Source organism: Mobula birostris, chromosome 8 (assembly GCF_030028105.1).
Source record: "Mobula birostris isolate sMobBir1 chromosome 8, sMobBir1.hap1, whole genome shotgun sequence".
Classification (NCBI taxonomy): Eukaryota; Metazoa; Chordata; class Chondrichthyes; order Myliobatiformes; family Myliobatidae; genus Mobula; species Mobula birostris.
In genome coordinates, this window is record NC_092377.1 from 78,050,374 (window position 1) to 78,070,378 (window position 20,005).

General features: G+C 42.7%; 1 protein-coding gene across 5 annotated transcripts in view; it reads right to left on the minus strand.

Moving 5' to 3' along the window:
* Nucleotides 1–20,005, minus strand: part of slx4ip (SLX4 interacting protein) — a 145,914-nt gene that overhangs the window by 32,291 nt on the left and 93,618 nt on the right. For all 5 annotated transcript variants that reach the window (XM_072265497.1, XM_072265500.1, XM_072265498.1 and 2 more), the window contains one exon: nt 11,387–11,475. In XM_072265497.1, the coding sequence (XP_072121598.1) occupies nt 11,387–11,475 (89 nt within the window). The remainder of the gene's footprint in view (nt 1–11,386; nt 11,476–20,005) is intronic.

Sequence of the window (20,005 nt, forward strand, 5' to 3'; positions counted from 1 at the left end):
TTTTTTTTGGTATTAAGGAATATAGGGTTAGTGCAGAAAAGTGGTCCGAGGATAAAAGATCAGCCAAGATCTTGTTGAACAGAATTTTCTACTCCTGCTTATATTTCTTATGCCCTTATGCATTTGTAACTGGTAAATTTCTACCACGATATTTGCAATTGTGTAAAACTATTTTTAAAAATCTTGGTATAATCCTTGAATATACAAATGACAAAGAAGTAATTTCCATATATACTTGATGACCTATCTTAAGTATACACTTCCACTTACATTAGAGAATGAGGCCTAAACAGCTTATGTATTAGTATTATGCATGTCATGAATAAACAGGGACAGCTGTTTCTATTTAAGACTAAACATTCTTTTGCCTTCAAGACGCACAGGTCATCATAACTTCCCCTTTTGATGTTAAAAATAGAACAAATTAAAACTATTGGATTAACAACCCTTACATAAGAGTATCAACAATTAGCTTTTAATCATCAGTTTCATACTCCACTATTGTTAAATGTCATTCCCACATGTCCTCTGATTTGCCATAAACTGCTAACCAGCCTACCAAAACATGCTTCTATACGGATGCAATTTAAGACCAAAAACAATAAGAAATAAAACGTATAAAGATACTTCTATCCTCATGAGAAATGGATGAGGTACCAAAGGAATGGAGAGTAGCAAATGTTATAACTTCATTCAAGGAAGGAAATAGGGATAATCTAGGTAATTATAACCCAGAGAGCCTTAAATTAGGGATAGGGAAGGTACTGGAAGGGATTCGCAGGTATAGGATTTATATGCATTTGAAAAAGCATGGCCTGTTAAGGATAGTCAGCGTGGTCATACCTTAAAAAAAATTGAGTCTTTTGAGAAGGTGAAAAAGGAGCTTGATGAGGGCAAAGCAGAATCAAAACCCGGACTCCACTGCCATCAATGCAGGTTCCAATGACCTCGGACACCTCCGAAGTGCTGACTGCGCAACCTCCAACTTTGCCTCCAGCCTTGATCTCTAGGCCGGATCTTCACGTGCTGCCGCTGGAACCCCCGTCTCCCCTTCCCCACCACCATTCCACAATTCTGTCTCTCTCAGGTCCCACTGCCAGCTCTTGGGCCCTCGGAGACTCCATCTTCCACTCACCCCGCCATCCCTGAACACCCCAAATCTCCCTTCCCCTGAGACACTACCAACTCCCTTCCCCCCTCTGATCACAGTTCTTATCCAGCTCAACATTCCCTCCAACCCTCCCTTCTCTGAGGCAGAAGATTCTGTCCTCGGTAAGGGCCTCACTTTTGTCCCCCTGCACCCACACCTCAGTGAGTTCCACGCCTACCACGATGCTGAGCTCTTCTTTCGCCACTTCCTTCCCCGAGCCTATTTCTTTGGCAAGGACTCTCCACTCCGCACCTTCTCCCATCTCCAATCCTCCTCCTCTTCCTGGACACCCCACCCTGGTCTTCCGCCTGTTCTAGACCTTTTCATTGCTAACTGCCAACGGTACATCAACAATCTAGACTTCAACACACCTCTCTCCAATTCTAACCTCACTCCTTCTGAACGCTCTGCTCTCCATTTCCTCTGCACCAATCCTAACCTCACCATCAAACCCGCAGATAAGGGAGGTGCTGTAGTAGTCTGGCAGTCTGACCTCTACCTTGCTGAGGCCCAGCGCCGACACTCAGACACCTCCTCTTACTTACCCCTCAAACAGGACCCCACTAAGGAACACCAGGCCATTGTCTCCCACACCCATCACCAACTAATTCTCCAAAGCTTCTGCCATCTCCAATGGGATTCCACCACCAAGCACATCTTTCACTCCCTCCACCCCTCCCCCATGTTCTGCTTTCCACAGGGATTGCTCCCAATGCAACTCCCTTGTCCATTCATCCCTCCCCACTGATCTCCCTCCTGGCACTTATCCTTGCAAGCAGAACAAGTGCTGCATCTGCCCCTACACCTCCTCCCTCACTATTATTCAGGGTCCCAAGCAGTCTTTCCAGATGAGGTAACACCTCATATGATGCGTCTGGTGCTCCTGGTGTTGCATCCTGTATATCAGTGAAATTCAACATAGATTGGAAGACCACTTTGCCGAGCACCTGCGTTCCATCTGCCAGAAAAAGCCGAATCTCCCAGTTGTCATCCATTTTTATTTCCCATTCTGACATGTCTATCCATTTCTTTCTGAACATCAGGCCAAACCAGTTCCCTCCATCATTGTTGTGATGAGGCCATACTTATGTAGGAGGAACAACACCTTATATTCCATCTGGGTAGCTATAACCTGATGGCACGAACATCGATTTCTCGAACTTCCAGTAATGCCCCACCCCACCCCCCTCTCCTTCACCATTCCCCGTCCTCCTTTCCTTTTCTCACCTTATCTCCTTGCCCACTCATCACCTCTCCCTGGTACTCCTCCCCCCTTTTCTTTCTTCCATGGGCTTCTATCTGACTCCCCCTTCTCCAGCCCTGTATCTCTTTCACCAACGAACATCCCACTCTTTAGTTCATCCCTCCCCCCTCCACTTTTCACCTATCACCTATCACCTGGTGTTTTTCTCTCTCCCCTCTGCCCACCTTTTAAATCCACTCCTCAGCTTTTTTTCTCCAGTCCTGCCGAAGGGTCTCAACCCGAAACGTCAACTGTACTCTTTTTCACAGATGTTGCCTGGCCTGTTGAGTTCCTCCAGCATTTTATGTGTGTTGCTTGGACTTCCAGCATCTGCAGATTTTCTCTTATTTGTGAAAGCAGTAGAAATTATCTACAAGACTCTAAGAATATAAAAAAAGGAACAGGAAGAGACCATCTGCCCTATCGAGCCTCCTCCGCTGTTCAGTAAGATCACAGCTGATCTTCACATGGACTCAGCTCCACCTACCTGCCTTTTCCCCATCACATTAATTCCCCAACTGTGGAATAATCTGTGCCTTACATCCAGGTGGCTGGGCAGTGCAGCTCATTGGCCTTGTAAGGCCTGCTCCATGATGCATCTCCAAATAAATAAGTAAATACTATCTATGTTTAGCGAAATAGCCTTGACTGCTTTTCTGGACAGAGAAGTCCACAGATTCACTATTTTCAAGGAAGAGCAGTTGCTCCTCATCTCTATTCTATATCTACTCAGCTGAATCTTGAAGCTAGGTCCTCTAGTTTAATTCTCACCTACCAGGGAGAGTTAATTGGGAACAATTATTTTTGGGAAATTTCACATTGGACATGTGGAAAATGTTTAAAGACCAATTGTACAGAGTACAGAATTGGTATGTTCCAGTAAGAAGGACAAGGATAGCAAGGTAAGGGAACCTTGGATGTCGAGAGAGGTGGTGAGTTTAATCAAGAAGAGACCAGAAGCATATGTAAGGTTTCGGAATTTGAAATCAACTAGAGGTTTTCAGTATTATAAAGAATCCAGGAAAGAACTCAAGAAGGGAATTAAAAATCCAGGAGGGGCCACGAACAACCCTTGGCAATTAGGAAAGCATTCTATGTTGTAGATTGCAAAGAAAACCGCAAAGGACACAGTGGGATATAGATAAGTTGCAGATATAGGTGGAGAAATGGCAGATGGAATTTAATCCAGCCAAAGTGAAGTGCTGCACTTTGGGAGATCAAATGTAAGGAGACAGTACACTGCCAACAACAAGGCCCTTAACAGCGTTGATGAGAGCAGGGGGACCGTCCTTGAACTTGTTATTCAAGTTCATAGCTCCCTGAAAGTGGTTACACAGGCTGATAGGGTAGTTAAAAATGCATAGGGCATGCCTGCCTTTATTAGAAGAATTGAGATCAAGTGTCAGAAAGTTATGCTGCAGCTTTATAAAACTTGTGCTAGCCCACACATGGAGTATTGCATTCAGTTCTGCTTCCCCTATTATAGGTGCTGAGGCTTTAGAGAGGTGCAGTAGAGGTTTTCTAGGATACTGCATGGATTGGCACACAAGTACTATAAGGAGAGATTGGACAAACTTGGGTTGTTTTCTCTGGAGCAGTGCAAGCAGAGGGAAGATCTGACACAGGTTTATAAGATTTTGAGAGGTATATATAAGAGTAGATAGCTAGTATCCTTTTTTTCTAGCTATATGAACTTAATTAGCTTGGCACAAACTATGGGCCAAAGGGCCTGTTCTATATAAAACTTCACTCAAACCACACTTGGAATATTGCATGCAGTTCCGGTCTCCCCATTATATGAAGAACGTGAAGCCTGTGAAGAGGGGTCAGATGAGGTTCACTGACTGAATTAGTAGATATGAGCTATAAAGTTGGACAAACCTGTGTTATTCTCTCTAGAGTGACAGAAGCTGAGAGAAGACCTGATAAGAGACTTTTAAGATTATGAAAGGCATAGATATGCTAGACAGTCAGAATCTTTGCTCCAGGGTAGCAATGTCAAACATCAGAGGATATGCTTTTAATGTTAGTAAAACAAATAAACATGGCATTTTTTAAAACAGAGAGAGTGGTAGGTGCCTGGAAGAGGTTACCTTTGGGTAGTAGTGGAAGCAGGAGTTCAGTGGAGTTTTAAGAGATTTTTAGATAGACATGTAAATGAAGGGAATGGAGGGAGATTCTGTGGACGTGAACAGGACACCTGGATGGTATGTTGCCTCCCTGGTGCCAGGGTCAGGGATGTCTCAAATCACGTCCACAACATTCTGGAGAGGGAAGGGGTGCAGCCAGATGTTTTGGTACATATTGGTACCAATGACATAGGAAGGAAAGGCAATAAGGTCCTGAAAAGAGAATTTAGAGAGCTGAGAAGCAGGACCTCCCAGGTAGTAATTTCTGGATTGCTGCCTGTGCCACGCGCCAGAGAGGGTAGAAACAGGATGATCTGGCAGATAATGTGTGGCTGAGAAGCCGGTGCAGAGGGCAGGGCAGGACTTCAGGATCTTGGATAATTGGGATCTCTTCTGGGGGAGGTATGACCTGTTCAAAAGTGACAGGGTTGCACTTGAACCCAAGGGGGAGCAATAATATAAGGGGGAGCTGTTGGGGAGGGCTTAAACTAACTTGGCTGGGGGTGGGAACTGGAGAGAAGAGACTCAGGAAAGGATGGATGGTAAAAAAGTCAGGTTGTCAGGAAAGGCCGGCAGGTGACAGGACTTAGTTGCAACTAACAGGCTGAGTATCAAATTATTAGGGATGCATAATCAGAAAGGATAGCAATTACAGTACTCAAGATGTTGTATATAAATGCGAGTAGTACCAGAAATAAGGTGAATGATCTTGTTGCAATATTACAGATTATCAAGTATGATATTGTGGCCATCACTAAATTGTGGCTGAAGGATGGTTGTAGTTGGGAGCTGAATGTCCAAGGTTACATGTTATATTGGAGGGATAGGAAGGTAGGCAGAAGGGGTGATGTGGCTTTACTGGTAAAGGATCAGTAGAAAGGTGTGACAAAGGATCAGAAGATGTTGAATCCTTGTGGGTTGAGTTAAGAAACTGCAAGGGTAAAAGGACGTTGATGACAGTTATATATAGGCCTCCCAACAGTGGCTGGGAGGTGGACCACAGGTTAAAACAGGAAATAGAAAAGGCAAATCAAAAGGGTAAAGCTATGGTGATCATGGGAGATTTTAACATGCAGGTCGATTGGGAAAATCAGGTTGGCAATGGACCTCAAGAGAGTGGGTTTGTTGAATGCCAAAGAGATTGCTTTTTAGAGCAGTTTGTCATTGAGCCTACTAGCGGATCAGCTGTACTGGATTGGGTGTTATGTAATGAACTAGAGTTTAAGAGTAAAAGAAGCCTTAGGAGCAAGTGATCACAATATGATTGAGTTCAACTTGAAATATGATAAGGAGAAAGTAAAGTCTGATGTAGCAGTATTTCAGCAGAGTAAGGTAAATTACAGTGGTATAAGAGGAAGTTGGCCAAAGTAAATTGGAAGGACCTGCAGGCAGGGATGCCAGTAAAGCAGCAATGGCGTGCGTTTCTGGGAAAAATGAGGAAGGTGCAGGACAGATGTATTCCAAAAATGAAGAAGTACTCAAATGGTAAAATAGTACAACCACGGCTGACAAAGGAAATCAAAACTATTGTAAAAGCAAAAGAAAGGGCATAAAACAAAGCAAAAATTAGTGAGAAGATAGAGGATTGTGAATTTTTAAAAACCTACAGAGAGCAATTTAAAAAATCATTAGAAGAGAAAAGATAAAATATGAAAACAAGCTAGCAAATAATATCAAAGTGGAGAGTAAAAGTTTTTTCAAGTATGTTAAAAATAAAACAGAAATGAGAGTGGTTACAGGACTGCTGGAAAATGAGGCAGAAGAAATAATAACGGGGGACAAGGAGATGGCTGATGAACTAAGTGAGTATTTTGCATTAGTCTTCACTGAGGAAGACACTAGCTGTATGCCTGATTTTGTAGTGTGTGAAGGAAGAGAAGTGGGTCCAGTTACTGTTACAAGAGAGAAGGTGCTCAAAAAGCTGAAAGACCTAAAGGTACATAAGTTACCCGGACCAGAGGAACTACACCCTAGGGTTCTGAAAGAGGTAGTGTTAGAGATTGTAGTGGTATTAGAAATTATATTTCAAAAATCATTGGACTCTGGTATGATGCCAGAGGACTGGAAAATTGCAAATGTTTCTCCACTCTTTAAGAAAGGAGGAAGGCAGCAGAAAGGAAATTATAGACCAGTTAGCCTGACCTTAGTGGTTGGGAAGATGTTGGAGTCAATTGTTAAGGATAAGGTAATGGAGTACTTGGTGACAAAGGACAAGGTAGTACAAAGTCAGCATGGTTTCCTTCAGGGAGAATCCTCCCCTGACGAATCTGTTGGAATTCTTTGAGGAGATTACAAGTAGGATAGATAAAGGGGATACAGTGGATGTTGTACATTTGGACTTTCAGAAGGCCTTTAGCAAGGTGCCACACATGAGGCTGCTTACCAAGTTAAGAGCCCGTGGTATTACAGGAAAGTTACGAACACGGTTAGAGCATTGGCTGATTGGCAGAAGGCAGCGAGTGGGGATAAAAGGATCCCTTTCTGGTTTGCTACCAGTGACTAGTGGTGTTCCAGAGGAGTCGGAGTTGGGACCACTTCTTTTTATGCTATCAGACATCCCATCTCTCCCGGAAGTTCCGGGAGTCTCCCGCATATTAATAGTGGCTCCCTGATGCCTGCAAATTATATACAATATCATGGAAATCAATTTTTTTGAGAGACGGAGAGGGAGAGGGAGAGGGAGACCGAGAAAGCAAGCGCGAGAGAGCGAGTACAAATGAGAGCGACCACGAGCGAGAGAGTTCCAAAAAAAAGTCTGCGGCAGAGTGTTCCAAAAAAAAATATAAAATGTACGTCACCCCAGACTACACTAAAGTGTACCCCTGCCTAGTAGGGGTCAAAAATAATGAGAGTGTTGCTCGCTGCACTATTTGCTACAGTAACTTTTCTATTGCCCATGGTGGGTTAAGACTGTAAGAGACATGTTGAGGTAAGTTAACAGGTGTCATTCGTTCATTAGCATAGCTAACGTTATTTAAACTAGGTAGCTAGCTGCTAAGGAGCTACTCTGTTGCAGACATCCTACCTCTCCCGGAATTCTCCCACAAATTGATGGTGCTACCTCCCTGAAATGAGTTTTTGCAGGGTGGTATGTCTGTGCTGTATATAAATGATTTAGATGATGGAAAAGATAGCTTTGTTGCCATGTTTGCAGATGATACGAAGATTGGTGGAGGGGCAGGTAGTGTAGAGGAAACAGGTAGGATGCAGAAGGACTTAGATTCGGAGAATAAGCAAGAAAGTGGCAAATGAAATACAACGTTGGAAAATGCATGGTCATGCACTTTGATAGTAGAAATAAATGTGCAGACTATTTTCTAAACGGGGAGAAAAGCCAGGAATCTGAGAAGCAGAGGGACTTGGGAGTTCTTGTGCAGAACACCCTGAAGGTTAACTTGCAGGTTGAGTCGGTGGTGAGGAAAGCAAATATCATAGCATTCATTTCAAGAGGTTTAGAATATATGAACAGGGATGTGATGCTGAGGCTTTATAAGGCACTGGTGAGGCCTCACCTTGGGTATTGTGAACAGTTTCGGGCCTCCATTGTGCTGGTAATGGAGAGGGTCCAGAGGAGGATCATAAGGATGATTCCAGGAATGAAAGGGTCATCATACGAGGAACGTTTGATGGCTCTGGGTCTATACTCGCTGGAATTCAGAAGGATGAGGGAGGATCTCAGTGAAACTTTTTGAACTTTGAAAGGCCCAGACAGATTAGATGTGGAAAGGGTTTCCACATCCACAGTCCTTTCAAAACAGAGATGCGGAGAAATGTCTTTAGCCTAGGGCGGTGAATTTGTGGAATTTGTTGCCACATGCAGCTGTGGAGGCCAGGCAATTGGGTGTATTTAAGGAAGAGCTTGATAGGTTCTTGATTGGACATGGCATCAAAGGTTATGGGGAGAAGGCTGGGAACGGAGGTTGAAGAGGAGGTTGCAAAAAAGGAGCAGCCATGATTGAATGGCGGAGCAGACTCGATGGGCCAGATGGCTGAATTCTGCTTCCATGTCTTATGGATATCGATTATACAGAGGAAGAGGAGAATGTTTAGATAAATTAGCGTCAGGACCGACACAACATGGGCTGAATGGTCAATCTACTATTCCAGGGGTCTCCAACATTTTTTGTACTGCAGACTGGTTTCATATTGACAATATTCTTGCGGACCAGCCGACCCGGGGGAGCAGGTAGGGTTGCCAACGGACAAAAGTAGCAGTCAAATACATCGTTTACCATGAGACTACAATGACCATGAAGCCTTGCGCAGGTACAAGTGCGCATGCATGTAGGTACCCATTTTTTCTATAAATCGTTTTCGACGATTCTGTTCGGGGGCGGGCAGGGGTGGTGTTAATCACGACCGGAATATCGGTGATAAGTGGCTAATATACGCAATTTTGTTTCTAAAAGGGTTTATCTAACAAATTTAATATTAAACACACAGCGCATATTTTCCTCGCATGAATATAGCGATAAGTCAATTATCAGGGGAGCTGAACAAAGTGTTGAACAAACTTCCAGTAGCAGTGGTAGAGGCAGGTTCGACATTATCATTTAAAGAAAAATTGGATAGGTACATGGACAGGAAAGGAATGGAGTGTTATGGGCTGAGTGCAGGTCGGTGGGACCAGGTGAGAGTAGCGTTCGGCACGGACTAGATCGGCAGAGATGGCCTGTTTCTGTGCTGTAATTATTATATAATTATTATATTATATTATAAGTAAGTCAATAGCATCGTAACATTTTAAATATCGTTTGGATATTAAACACACAGCACATATTTTCCCCGTATGAACATATAAAATCATTGCAACACACCAATATCGCTGAATCAGTGGGAGCCCTGGGCTTGTTTTCCTGCAACAAGACAGTCCTATCGAAGGGTGACGGGAGACAGCAATACTCGAAGGAGGTTCCTTATGTCCGGTCTATTCCGCAATTTGGTTTTCGTTGCATTCATTGCAGAGATATGTTGGAAATGGAAGCAACGTTTTCAGTACTTTCCTGGCTATCTCAGGATATTTAGCCTTGACTTTGATCCAGAACGCCGGCAGAGACATTATGTCAAACATACTTCTCAGCCCGTCGTCATTTGCAAGCTCGAGGAGTTGATCTCCTTCCCGCGCTGACATGGATGATGCGCGGGTAATGACCTCGCATGCGTAATGGATCAACAGTGGGCGTGACAGGGAATGAGGAAAGATGCAGCTGACTCATATCGCCAAATCATACTGTTTCCTCGCGGCCCGGTAGCGCATGCCTTGCGGCCAGGTGGTTGGGGACCGCTGTACTATTCTACTGTTCTATGTATATCTGGAATAACACTTACATTCCTTTGAATAAATTATGACATCCAGCTTCTGGTGTCAATTTATTAATTAATGTAAAGAATGAGATACATTTAAAAAGAAATGTTATGCAGCTCCTTCCCAACTTGAAATCTTGCAGGGTCGGAATGCAGAAAAACTCTGACATATTATAGTTCTATTTTCAAACGGAGCTGCCTTCTTTACCTTCAAGCAGTGACAGCAAATGTCATTTGGGTTGACATGCAAAATGCTGGAGGAACTCAGCAGGCCAGGTAGCATCTACGGAAAAACGTACAGTCCTATGTGGCCACTGAGAGATCCCACTTGTTCTGGTGGACTGCTTGGCGAAGCAGTCTCCCAATTTAGGTTGGATCTCATCGATATACAGGAGGCCACACCAGGAGCACCGAACACAGTATATGACCCCAACAGACTTACAGGTGAAGTATCGCTTCAACCGGAAGGACTGTTTAGGGCCCTGAATGATAGTGATGGGGGTAGTGTAGGGGCAGGTGTAGCACGAGCAGGATCTTCCAGTGGCCACCCATTTTAATTCCACTTCCCATTCCCTTTCTGATACATCCATCCATGGCCTCCTCCATTGTCGTGATGAGCCCACACTTAAGTTGGACCTTATATTCCGTTTGGGTAGCCTCCAACCTGATGGCATGAACATCGATTTCCCAAACTACCGGTATTGCCACCATCCCCTCTCTTCACTGTTTCCATTCCCCTCTTCCCTCTCTCACCTCATCTCCTTGCCTGCCCATCACCTCCCTCTGGTGCTCCTCCTCCCACCTTTTCCTTTCTTCCATGGCCTTTTGTCTCTTTCACCCATCAATTTTCCAGCTCTTTACTTCATCCCTCCCCCTCCAGGATTCACCTGGTATTTCTCTCTCCCTTCCCCCCACCTTTTAAATCTACTCCTCAGCTTTTTTTCCCCCTCCAGTCCTGCCAAAGAGTCTCCGCCTGCAACATTGACTGTACTTTTTTTCCCATAGATGCTGCCTGGCCTGCTGAGTTCCTCCAGCATTTTGTGAGTATTGTTTGGATTTCCAGCATCTGCAGATTTTCTCGTTTGTTATCTGGGATCCAAGATTTTGGAAAATACCTTGCTTCTTTGTACTTGTTCTAATATTAAACTTCATTACCAGGATACCGTGGCCAAGTGGTTAAGGCGTTGGTCTAGTGATCGGAAGGTCGCTAGGTCGAGCCTCAGCTGAGGCAGCATGTTGTGTCCTTGAGCAAGGCACTTAACCACACATTGCTCTGCGACAACACTGGTGCCAAGCTGTATCGGCCCTCGTGCCCTTCCCTTGGACAACATCGGTGGCGTGGAGAGGGAAGACTTGTAGCATGGTCTTCCATACAACCCTGCCCAGGCCTGCCTGGCACAAATCCATGGTCTCACGAAACTAACGGACGCCTATTACCAGGATACAACATCTTAAAAATCCTGTGGGATGATGGTAGATGTGACTAAATATTTTGAAGTTTTACAAAACAGATTCATAATAGATTTTATCATTTCAATTGATAGAATTAAAGATACATACAATCATTTGTTCTTCAGCCATTCTTTTCTTTGGACCAGCTTCACAGGGTGTCAAACATACTATAAAACGATCAGGGAACATGGTAAGTCCTAAAAAGAAAAAGATTCATTTGTTCATTTAATGTTTAAATATCTGCACCAAAATTTGTTGGTGCTACTAATACAGATCCTTCCCAGGTTACGATAGCATTCTGATCCCAAAAACAGTCTAGGACTCCAACAGTTCACAACTTAGAAGCAACTGCTCTGAACAGAATCCTCACATGGCGGAAGATGCTTGCAGCAGCGCAGCAACCGGTAACCTTATCTCCCCCAATCTTTCAAATGCTTGTTCATATATCCAAGCTATACACAAGTCAGGCATTCATAAGCTGACGAGGACCTTTGTTTTTAAGTATTTGTACTAAAAATCAAAAATGGGCACATTATATTTTAAGGAAGGACTTAAAATAACATTGCTGTATCTTGAAATAACAAATTATTTTACCGGTCAGAAAGTAATATAATGACCACATTACTTAGATCACCTATAATAAAATGTACTGTTATAAAATAATTAACCATCATACTGTATATCAATTTTATCAAAGATTTTGAGTATGGGCGTTAATGCATAGAGACCATATTTGGACTTATTTATAGGTATTTGCAAAATTATGCTTCTCCAATGCACCATACTAATCTCTAAAAGCAGCTTGAAATTAAGATGTGCAAACTCTGTTCTCAAAGTCTTGGTTGCTAAAAATAATTTTTCAATACTGAAACATAATTATGATCATTAAGGGGGAAAAGAGGAAAGGGAAAAATTCTTGTAGAACTAGCCCAATGATAAAAGGCATGCAAAATAAATATAGCACTTTGTTTCCTCTCCTGTGATGCCTCAGTCTTAACCCTCTCCGTTTTACTGACTTTCTCCAGACCAGCAACACCAACCAGCACTAATCCTACACCTCTCCACTTTTAATCAATTTCCAGCAACTTTCGCCTCTTTCCAAAGATCGTTCCATTCTTCCAGTATCAATCTTGAGCGCTCAAACATCTACCTCAACTCTAAACTCTGTAATTCACTTCTGAAACTTGCCTAGCTCTCTATTCCTTTAAGACACTTCTTAAATTCACCTGGTTTTATTATTCATCTTCCCAACACATGGCATCAAGTATCATTTGACAACAATCCTATTAAAACTGCTAATCATTTGCAAGTTGTTTTACAACTACAACTACATAGATTATTTAGCATCAGTTTTCTCAGTTAGGCTATATATTTGATGGGAATTTATAACAATTCCACACATCCTTACATTTCCATACAAACAGTTATTTCATTGTCAGAATACGACAAAGAGCTCACTTCATTTCAGAAGATGGTATCATTTCTTTAAATGTCACTCCACTCTTTAAAAAGGGATGGAGGCAAAAAAAAGGAAATTATAGGCCAATTAGCCTAACTTCAGTGGTTGGGAAGAAGTTGAAGTCTATTATTAAGAATGGAGTTTTGGGGTACTTGGGGTACAAAGTCAACATGGTTTCCTTCAGGGGAAATATTGCCTAATAAATCTGTTGGAATTCTTTGAGGAAATAACAAGCAGGATAGACAAGGGAGGGTCAGTAGATGTTGTTTGCCTGGATTATCAGAAGGCCTTTGACAAGATGCTGCACATGAGGCTCCTTAACAAGGTAAGAGCCTATGGTATTACAGGAAAGATGCTAGCATGAATAGGTTGGCTGACTGACAAGAGGCAAAAAAGAGGGAATAAAGCGGCCTTTTCAGGTTGGCTGTTGGTGACTAGTGGCCTTCCACAGGTGTCAGTATTGGGACCGCTTCTTTTCACATTATATGCCAATTATTTGGATAACAGAATTAATAGTTTTGTGGTCAGATTTGCAGACAATATGAAAATGGGTGAAGGGAAGGTAGTGTTGAGGAAGCAGGGAGTCCACAGAAGAAGGACTTAGACAGATTGGGAGAATGGTCATGCACTTTGGTAGAAGGAATAAAGGCATAAACTATTATCTAAACGGGGTGAAAATTCAAAAATCAGAGGTGCTAAGGGACTTGGGAGTTTTTGTGCAGGACACCCTAAAAAGTTAACTTACAGGTTGGGCCAGTGGTAAGGAAGGCAAATGCAATATTAGCATTTATCTTGATAGGATGAGAATATAAAAGTAAGGATGTAATGCTAATGCTTTATAAGGCAATGGTCAGATTGCATTTGAAGTATTGTGAGTAATTTTGGTCCTCTTATCTCAGAAAGAATGGGGGGCAGGGGAATCTCCCTGAAACCTATCAAATATTGAATGACCTAGATAGAGTGGATGTGGGGAGGATGTTTCCTATAGTGGTTGAGTCTTGGACCAGAGGGCATAGCCTCAGAATAGAGGGGTGTCCACTTAGAACAGAGATGAGGAGGAATTTCTTTAGTCAGAGGGTAGTGAAACTATGGAATTCATTGCTGCAGCCGGCGATGGAGGCCAAGTCATTAGGTATATTTAAAGCGTAGGTTGACAAGCTTTTGATTAGTCTGGGCCTCAAAGGCTACAGGAAGAAGGCAGGAGAATGGGGTTGAGAAGGATAATAAGTCAGCCATGATTGAATGAGGGAGCAGACTTGATGGGCCAAATGGCCTAATTCTGCTTTTATGTTTTATGGTCTGATGAATCCTTTCAATCAAAGTTCTGACTTGGTATTGAAGAAAAAGTGTACTTTTTCAGTCTGTTTAAGGTATTTTAAACATTAATCAACACTCTAATTTTATTTGAAATATTTCCCATAGAAAGCTTAAAATACAACACGATACAAATTTATACCACTAGTCCAAGGCGGTCAGGGGGCAAACATCATGGTATGTAAAAGACAGTTTGTAGAATGAGGAACCTCGTAATGATAAGCAATTTTAATTTCTTGCTCATTTTCAACATTTCACATACTGTGGGAGTAGGACCGAGCAGTTCAAGAGGAGGATGGCCTGCTTCCTTAGAGTTACAACAGACCCAGTGAAATACAGATCATTCTTGGCTCAAGACTCCCAGACAGCATCTGGTAAAAGAATACTTTTTTTTCTGATATAGCAAGCTGAACAGCAGCATTCAACTTCAAATGGCCTAATTCTGCTCTTTGGTCATTGTAAAGTGTCCTGCGATTAGGTTAGGGTTAACTGGGGTTTATTAGGGCAGCATGGCTCAAAGGGCCAAAAGGGCTTACTCCGTGCTGCACCACTAAATAAATAAATAAATAAATAAATAAATATAGAGTTTGAAAAAGGTGGGAAAATGGCTTTTGGCATACGTTACTTTAAGTGTTTTTCACGCAAACCAATAATGCAAAGTTCAACAGTAAAGTAAAATTTGGATCCATTTATTCAAAAGTGGGACGACAGTAAGAAATGTAGTAGTTATATATAAAGGTTTTGCATTGTATGCTTAGTACTGTAATCTCAATCAATATGCTGCACCACTTGATCTGATTCATTGAATGGAGAAAGTAGGGCCTAAAAGTACAAATGAGAACCAGTGAGCAGAATTATAAGGTTCAGTGCAAGAATAATAAAAAAGAGTAAAAAGAGAATAAGGGCTCTTGACCAAAAGAGAGTAAATTAGAGCAAAATGAATCAAGGATCTTGCTCATATTATCAAAAAGCACACCTTTGCAGATAGACTTCAGATCAGCAATGAGATATATTCAGAAAGGTATGACTCGAGAGAGCAATCAAGAGGTATACAAAAGTGAGAGAGATCGGCTGGTTGAATAGTTTGGCAACAACAACGTCACACTCAATGTCAGTAAGACAAATAAACTGTGGGCTTCAAGAAGGGGGAGTCAGGAGAACGCAAACCAGTCCCAACACACTACTTCAGAGGTTTAGTGAGATTTAATATGCAGCAAAGGCTCTTGCAAGTTTCTACGGATGTACAATAGATATCAAGTTCCAAGTTGGAAGCCCAGGCTAACCAGAGGGATGCCAGTAGACTATGGCAGGGTCTAAATGAGATCACTGGGCGCAAAGAAAAGGCTGGGAATATCAATAACTGTGGCACTTCTCTTCCTAATGAACTTAACGTATTCTACGCAAGATTCAAACAGAAGAGGAGCGTCCCACTCCCTCCGGATGAACCGGACCTGGTGGCATCGAGATTCATCATCACCAAGGAGGACGTTAGGAGGGCCTTCCTAAAGATAAATCCAAACAAGGCTGGGTTCTCTGGACCTGTGCAAGCGAGCTAGCTGGAGTGTTTGCTAACATCTTCAACTGCTCTTTGCTTTAGTCTAAGATCCCCTCGTTTTTTAAGAAGGCAACGATAATCCCAGTGCCGAAGAAGAGCAAGGTGGCATGCCTGAATGACTATCGACCTGTGGCTCTGACATCAATTGCTATGAACTGCTTCGAGAGATTGGTTATGGCACACATCAACCACAGCCCACCAGTCAACCTCGACGCTTTGCAATTCGCCTACCAGAGCAACAGGTCAACTGCAGATGCCATCTCTTTGACCCTACATTCCTCCTTAGAACACCTGGAGAATAAAGACGCATATGTAAGGCTCCTTTTCATTGACTACAGCTCTGCCTTTAATACCATCATTCCAAATAAACTGATTCCTAAGCTCCAGAACCTGGGCCTTAGCACTCAGATCTGCAGCTGGATTTTCAACGTCCTCACAGACAGGACCCAGGCTGTAAAAATAGGGGACAACCTCTCCTCTACAATCACTCTGAGCACCGGTGCCCCACAAGGCTGTGTACTCAGCCCCCTGCTGTACTCACTGTACACCCATGATTCTGTAGCCAAGTTCCCATCAAACTCAATATATAAGTTTGCTGATGACACAACAATTGTAGGCCGTATCTTGGGTAATGATGAGTTTGAGTACAGAGAGGAAATTAAGAACCTGGTGGCATAGTGCAAAAACGATAATCTATCCCTCAACGTCAGCAAGACAAAGGAATTGGTTGTTGACTTCAGAAGGAGTAGCAGACCACATGACCCAATTTATATCGGTGGTGCACAAGTGGAACAGGTCAAAAGCTTTAAGTTCCTTGGGGTCAATATCACAAGTGACCTGACTTGGTCCAACCAAGCAGAGTTCACTGCCAAGAAGGCCCACCAGCGCCTTTACTTCCTGAGAAAACTAAAGAAATTTGGCTTGTCCCCTAAAGCACTCACTAATTTTTATAGATGCACCGTAGAAAGCATTCTTCTAGGGTGCATCACAACCTGGTATGGAAGCTGTCCTGTCCAAGACCGGAAGAAGCTGCAAAAGATCGTGAACACGGCACAGCACATCACACAAACCAATCATCCGTCCTCGGACTCACTTTACACTGCACGCTGTCGGAGCAGTGCTGCCAAGATAATCAAGGACACAACCCACCCAGCCAACACACTTTTCGTCCCTCTTCCCTCTGGGAGAAGGTTCTGGAGCTTGAAGACTCATACGGCCAGATTTGGGACAGCTTCTTTCCAACTGTGATAAGACTGCTTAAAGGATCCTGACCCGGATCTGGGCCATACTCTCCAAATATCTGGACCTGCCTCTTGGTTTTTTTTTGCACTACCGTACTTTCCATTTTTCTATTTTCTATTTATGATTTATAATTTAAATTTTTAATATTTACTAATTTTTACTATTTAATATTTGTAATCTAGGGAGAGGGAAGCGCAGAATCAAATATCGCTGTGATGATTGTACGTTCTAGTATTAATTGTTTGGCGACAATGAAGTATAAAGTATCATTCTGATTGGTTGCATTTCAGCTTGGCACGAGCGTTCCAATGCCCAGGATTATAAGTGGCTACAGCAGGTTCTAGATCCAGTAAACCCCATAATGGGCATTGCCCTCCTCACCAACGACACCTTCAAGAGGCCATGCCTCAAGAAGGTGGCATCTATCACTAATGACACTCATCATCCAGGACGTGTCCTTTTGTCATTTTTACCATCAAGGTTGTCAAGCCGAGGAGTGGTAGTGGGGACAAGCTCCCACTACCTAAAAGTGCTCCTCAAGGCATGCACCTCAAATAGCCGCTGATAACCAAGTCCAACTCCTGGCCTTCTCATGTGGCTTAGCCTCTAAGCCCGGCAGAACTGTTTCTACTGACAGGAGAGGGGGCGAAGGTGGGTCCTGGCGCCTTAAAACCAGTGCTTCGGGTTGATGGAGCTCGTCAGCCTGGGAAGGCAGTCCATCTAAGAGAGGGAAAATTCTGATTTCAAACTTACGCTGCCTTGCGGCCATAACCACTCATGGGAAAGGCTTTGGGAGTAAACCCTGAGGACAAACCTGGACCTGGAGTCCCTAAGGCAGTCCGACGTTGCCTTCAACCTCATTCTGGCGGCTCCTGCGACAACACTGGTGCCAAGCTGTATCGACCCTTGCCCTTCCCTTGGACAACATCAGCGTCATGGAGACGGCAGAATTGCTGCATGGGCAACTGCTGGTCTTCCATACAACCTTGCCCAGGCCTGTGCCCTGGAGAGGACACTCCAGCGTCGCCTCACCGCGATGGCACAACACAGAAAGCAGCTGTCCACCAGTTATACAACAGACACTGCTCTACCAACACAGACTGAAGCAAGACTTTCCAGGCGCAGATCCATGGTCTCGCGAGACTAACGGATGCCACCCCCACCATCATTGAGGAGGTACAGGAGCCCGACAACCCACAGTCAACAATTTAGGAACAACTTCCACCATCTGAATGGTCCATGAACACTATTTCATTATCCCTTTTCTTTTGCACTATTTACTTATTCTGTAACTTATAGTCATTCTTATGTCTGCACTGAACTGCTGATGCAAAACAAAATATTTCACAACATAGGTTAGTGATAATAAATCTGAATCCGAATTTAAGAAAGAAGTAATAACAAGAATGAATGGAAGACTGGGAGTCCATGAATGAATGATTCCAGCAAATATGCCATTTAAAAGGTGATATGGGGCATATACTTAACTCAAAACTTCAGATAAATGCATAGAGAAATTACAAAAAGTAAAACAAACGGATAGAAATTATAAAAGTTTAACAACAAAACAGAAAAAAGGAATAGAAAGATCTTCTACAGGTATATTACATTCTAAGAGATGGAAGGCCTGACAAAAATAACATTTTAACTGGATACTGACCACATTGCCAATCAGCTCAATACCAATGATAAGAAACAGATGGTTAACAAAGAAAAACATTGCTTTGTAAATTAATAATATAACTAAAAGATATTTCTTAAAATGTAAACTATTTCTTTCAAATGCCATCTATAAATTTGCCGATGATACAACCATTGTTGGCAGAATCTCAGATGGTGACAAGAGGGCAAACAGTAGCGAGATATACCAGCTAGTTGAGCAGTGTCGTAGCAACAACCTTGCACTCAATGTCAGTAAGACTAAAGAGCTGATTGTGGACTTCAGAAAAGGTAGAACAAAGGAACCCAAACTAATCCTCATAAACGGATCAGAAACGGAAAGAGAACAATTTCAAGTTCCTGGGTGTCAATATCTCTGAGGACCTAACTTGGATGCAACATATTGATGCAGCTATAAGGCGGCAAGACAGCAGCAATATTTCATTAGAAGTTTGAGGAGATTTGGCTTGTCACCTAAATCACTCAAAAACTTCTATAGATGTACCGTGGAGAGCATTCTGACTGGCTGCATCACTGTCTGGTATGGGGTGGGGTGGGGGGGCGGGGCTACTGCAAGGGATCAAAGTTGCAGAAAGTTGCAAAATTAGTCAGCTCCATCATGGGTAATATCCAAGCCTCCGTAATATCCACGACATCTTCAAGGAGCAGTGCTCGAGGAAGGCGGCATCCATCATTAAGGACCACCACCACCCAGGGCACACCCTCTTCTTATTGTTACTGTTACAGAAGCCCAAAAGCACACACTCAGTGATTCAGGAAGAGCTTCTTCTCTGCCATCTGATTTCGAAATGGACACTGAACCCATGAACACTACCTCACTGCTTTTTTGTTTACTTATTTCTGCTTTTGCACTACCTATTTTAATTTCATTATTTAATATACACATATATAATTATTCTAATATTTTCATTTAACTATTTAATAGATATATAAATGTAACTCAGATTTTTTCTAAATTTATTACATACAGCCTTATACTGCTGGCACAAAGTTAAAAAAAATTCACAACAACTGCAGATGATATTAAACCTGATTCTGAAAAAGTAAGTGGATGGAACATGCACATTTCAGTTATAATTAAATGTATCCATTGTTTAAAAATTTGGATGAGGAGTGTTATTAGTGATGGATGCCACCTTCTTGAGACACTGCCTCTTGAAGATGTCTTTGATAGTGAGGAGGCTTGTGTACATTATGGGGTTCGCTGGGTCTACAACCCTTTGCAGCCCCTTGTAATCCTGTACATGGAAGCCCCATACCAGGTTGTAATGTAACCAATCTGCACCCCCTCACCCCCCCGAGACATCCTTTGCCTTTTAAATACAACTCATTCAATGTAGATGGCATTAAATTCCTGCATTATTTTATATCAATTTGCTTCATCTGCTCTTTTCCACAGTCATACACCCATTTATTAATGCTGCTGTATTATTACTTACTGGCTGAATAATCCTCTCCTAAACCATTTTCAGCACTT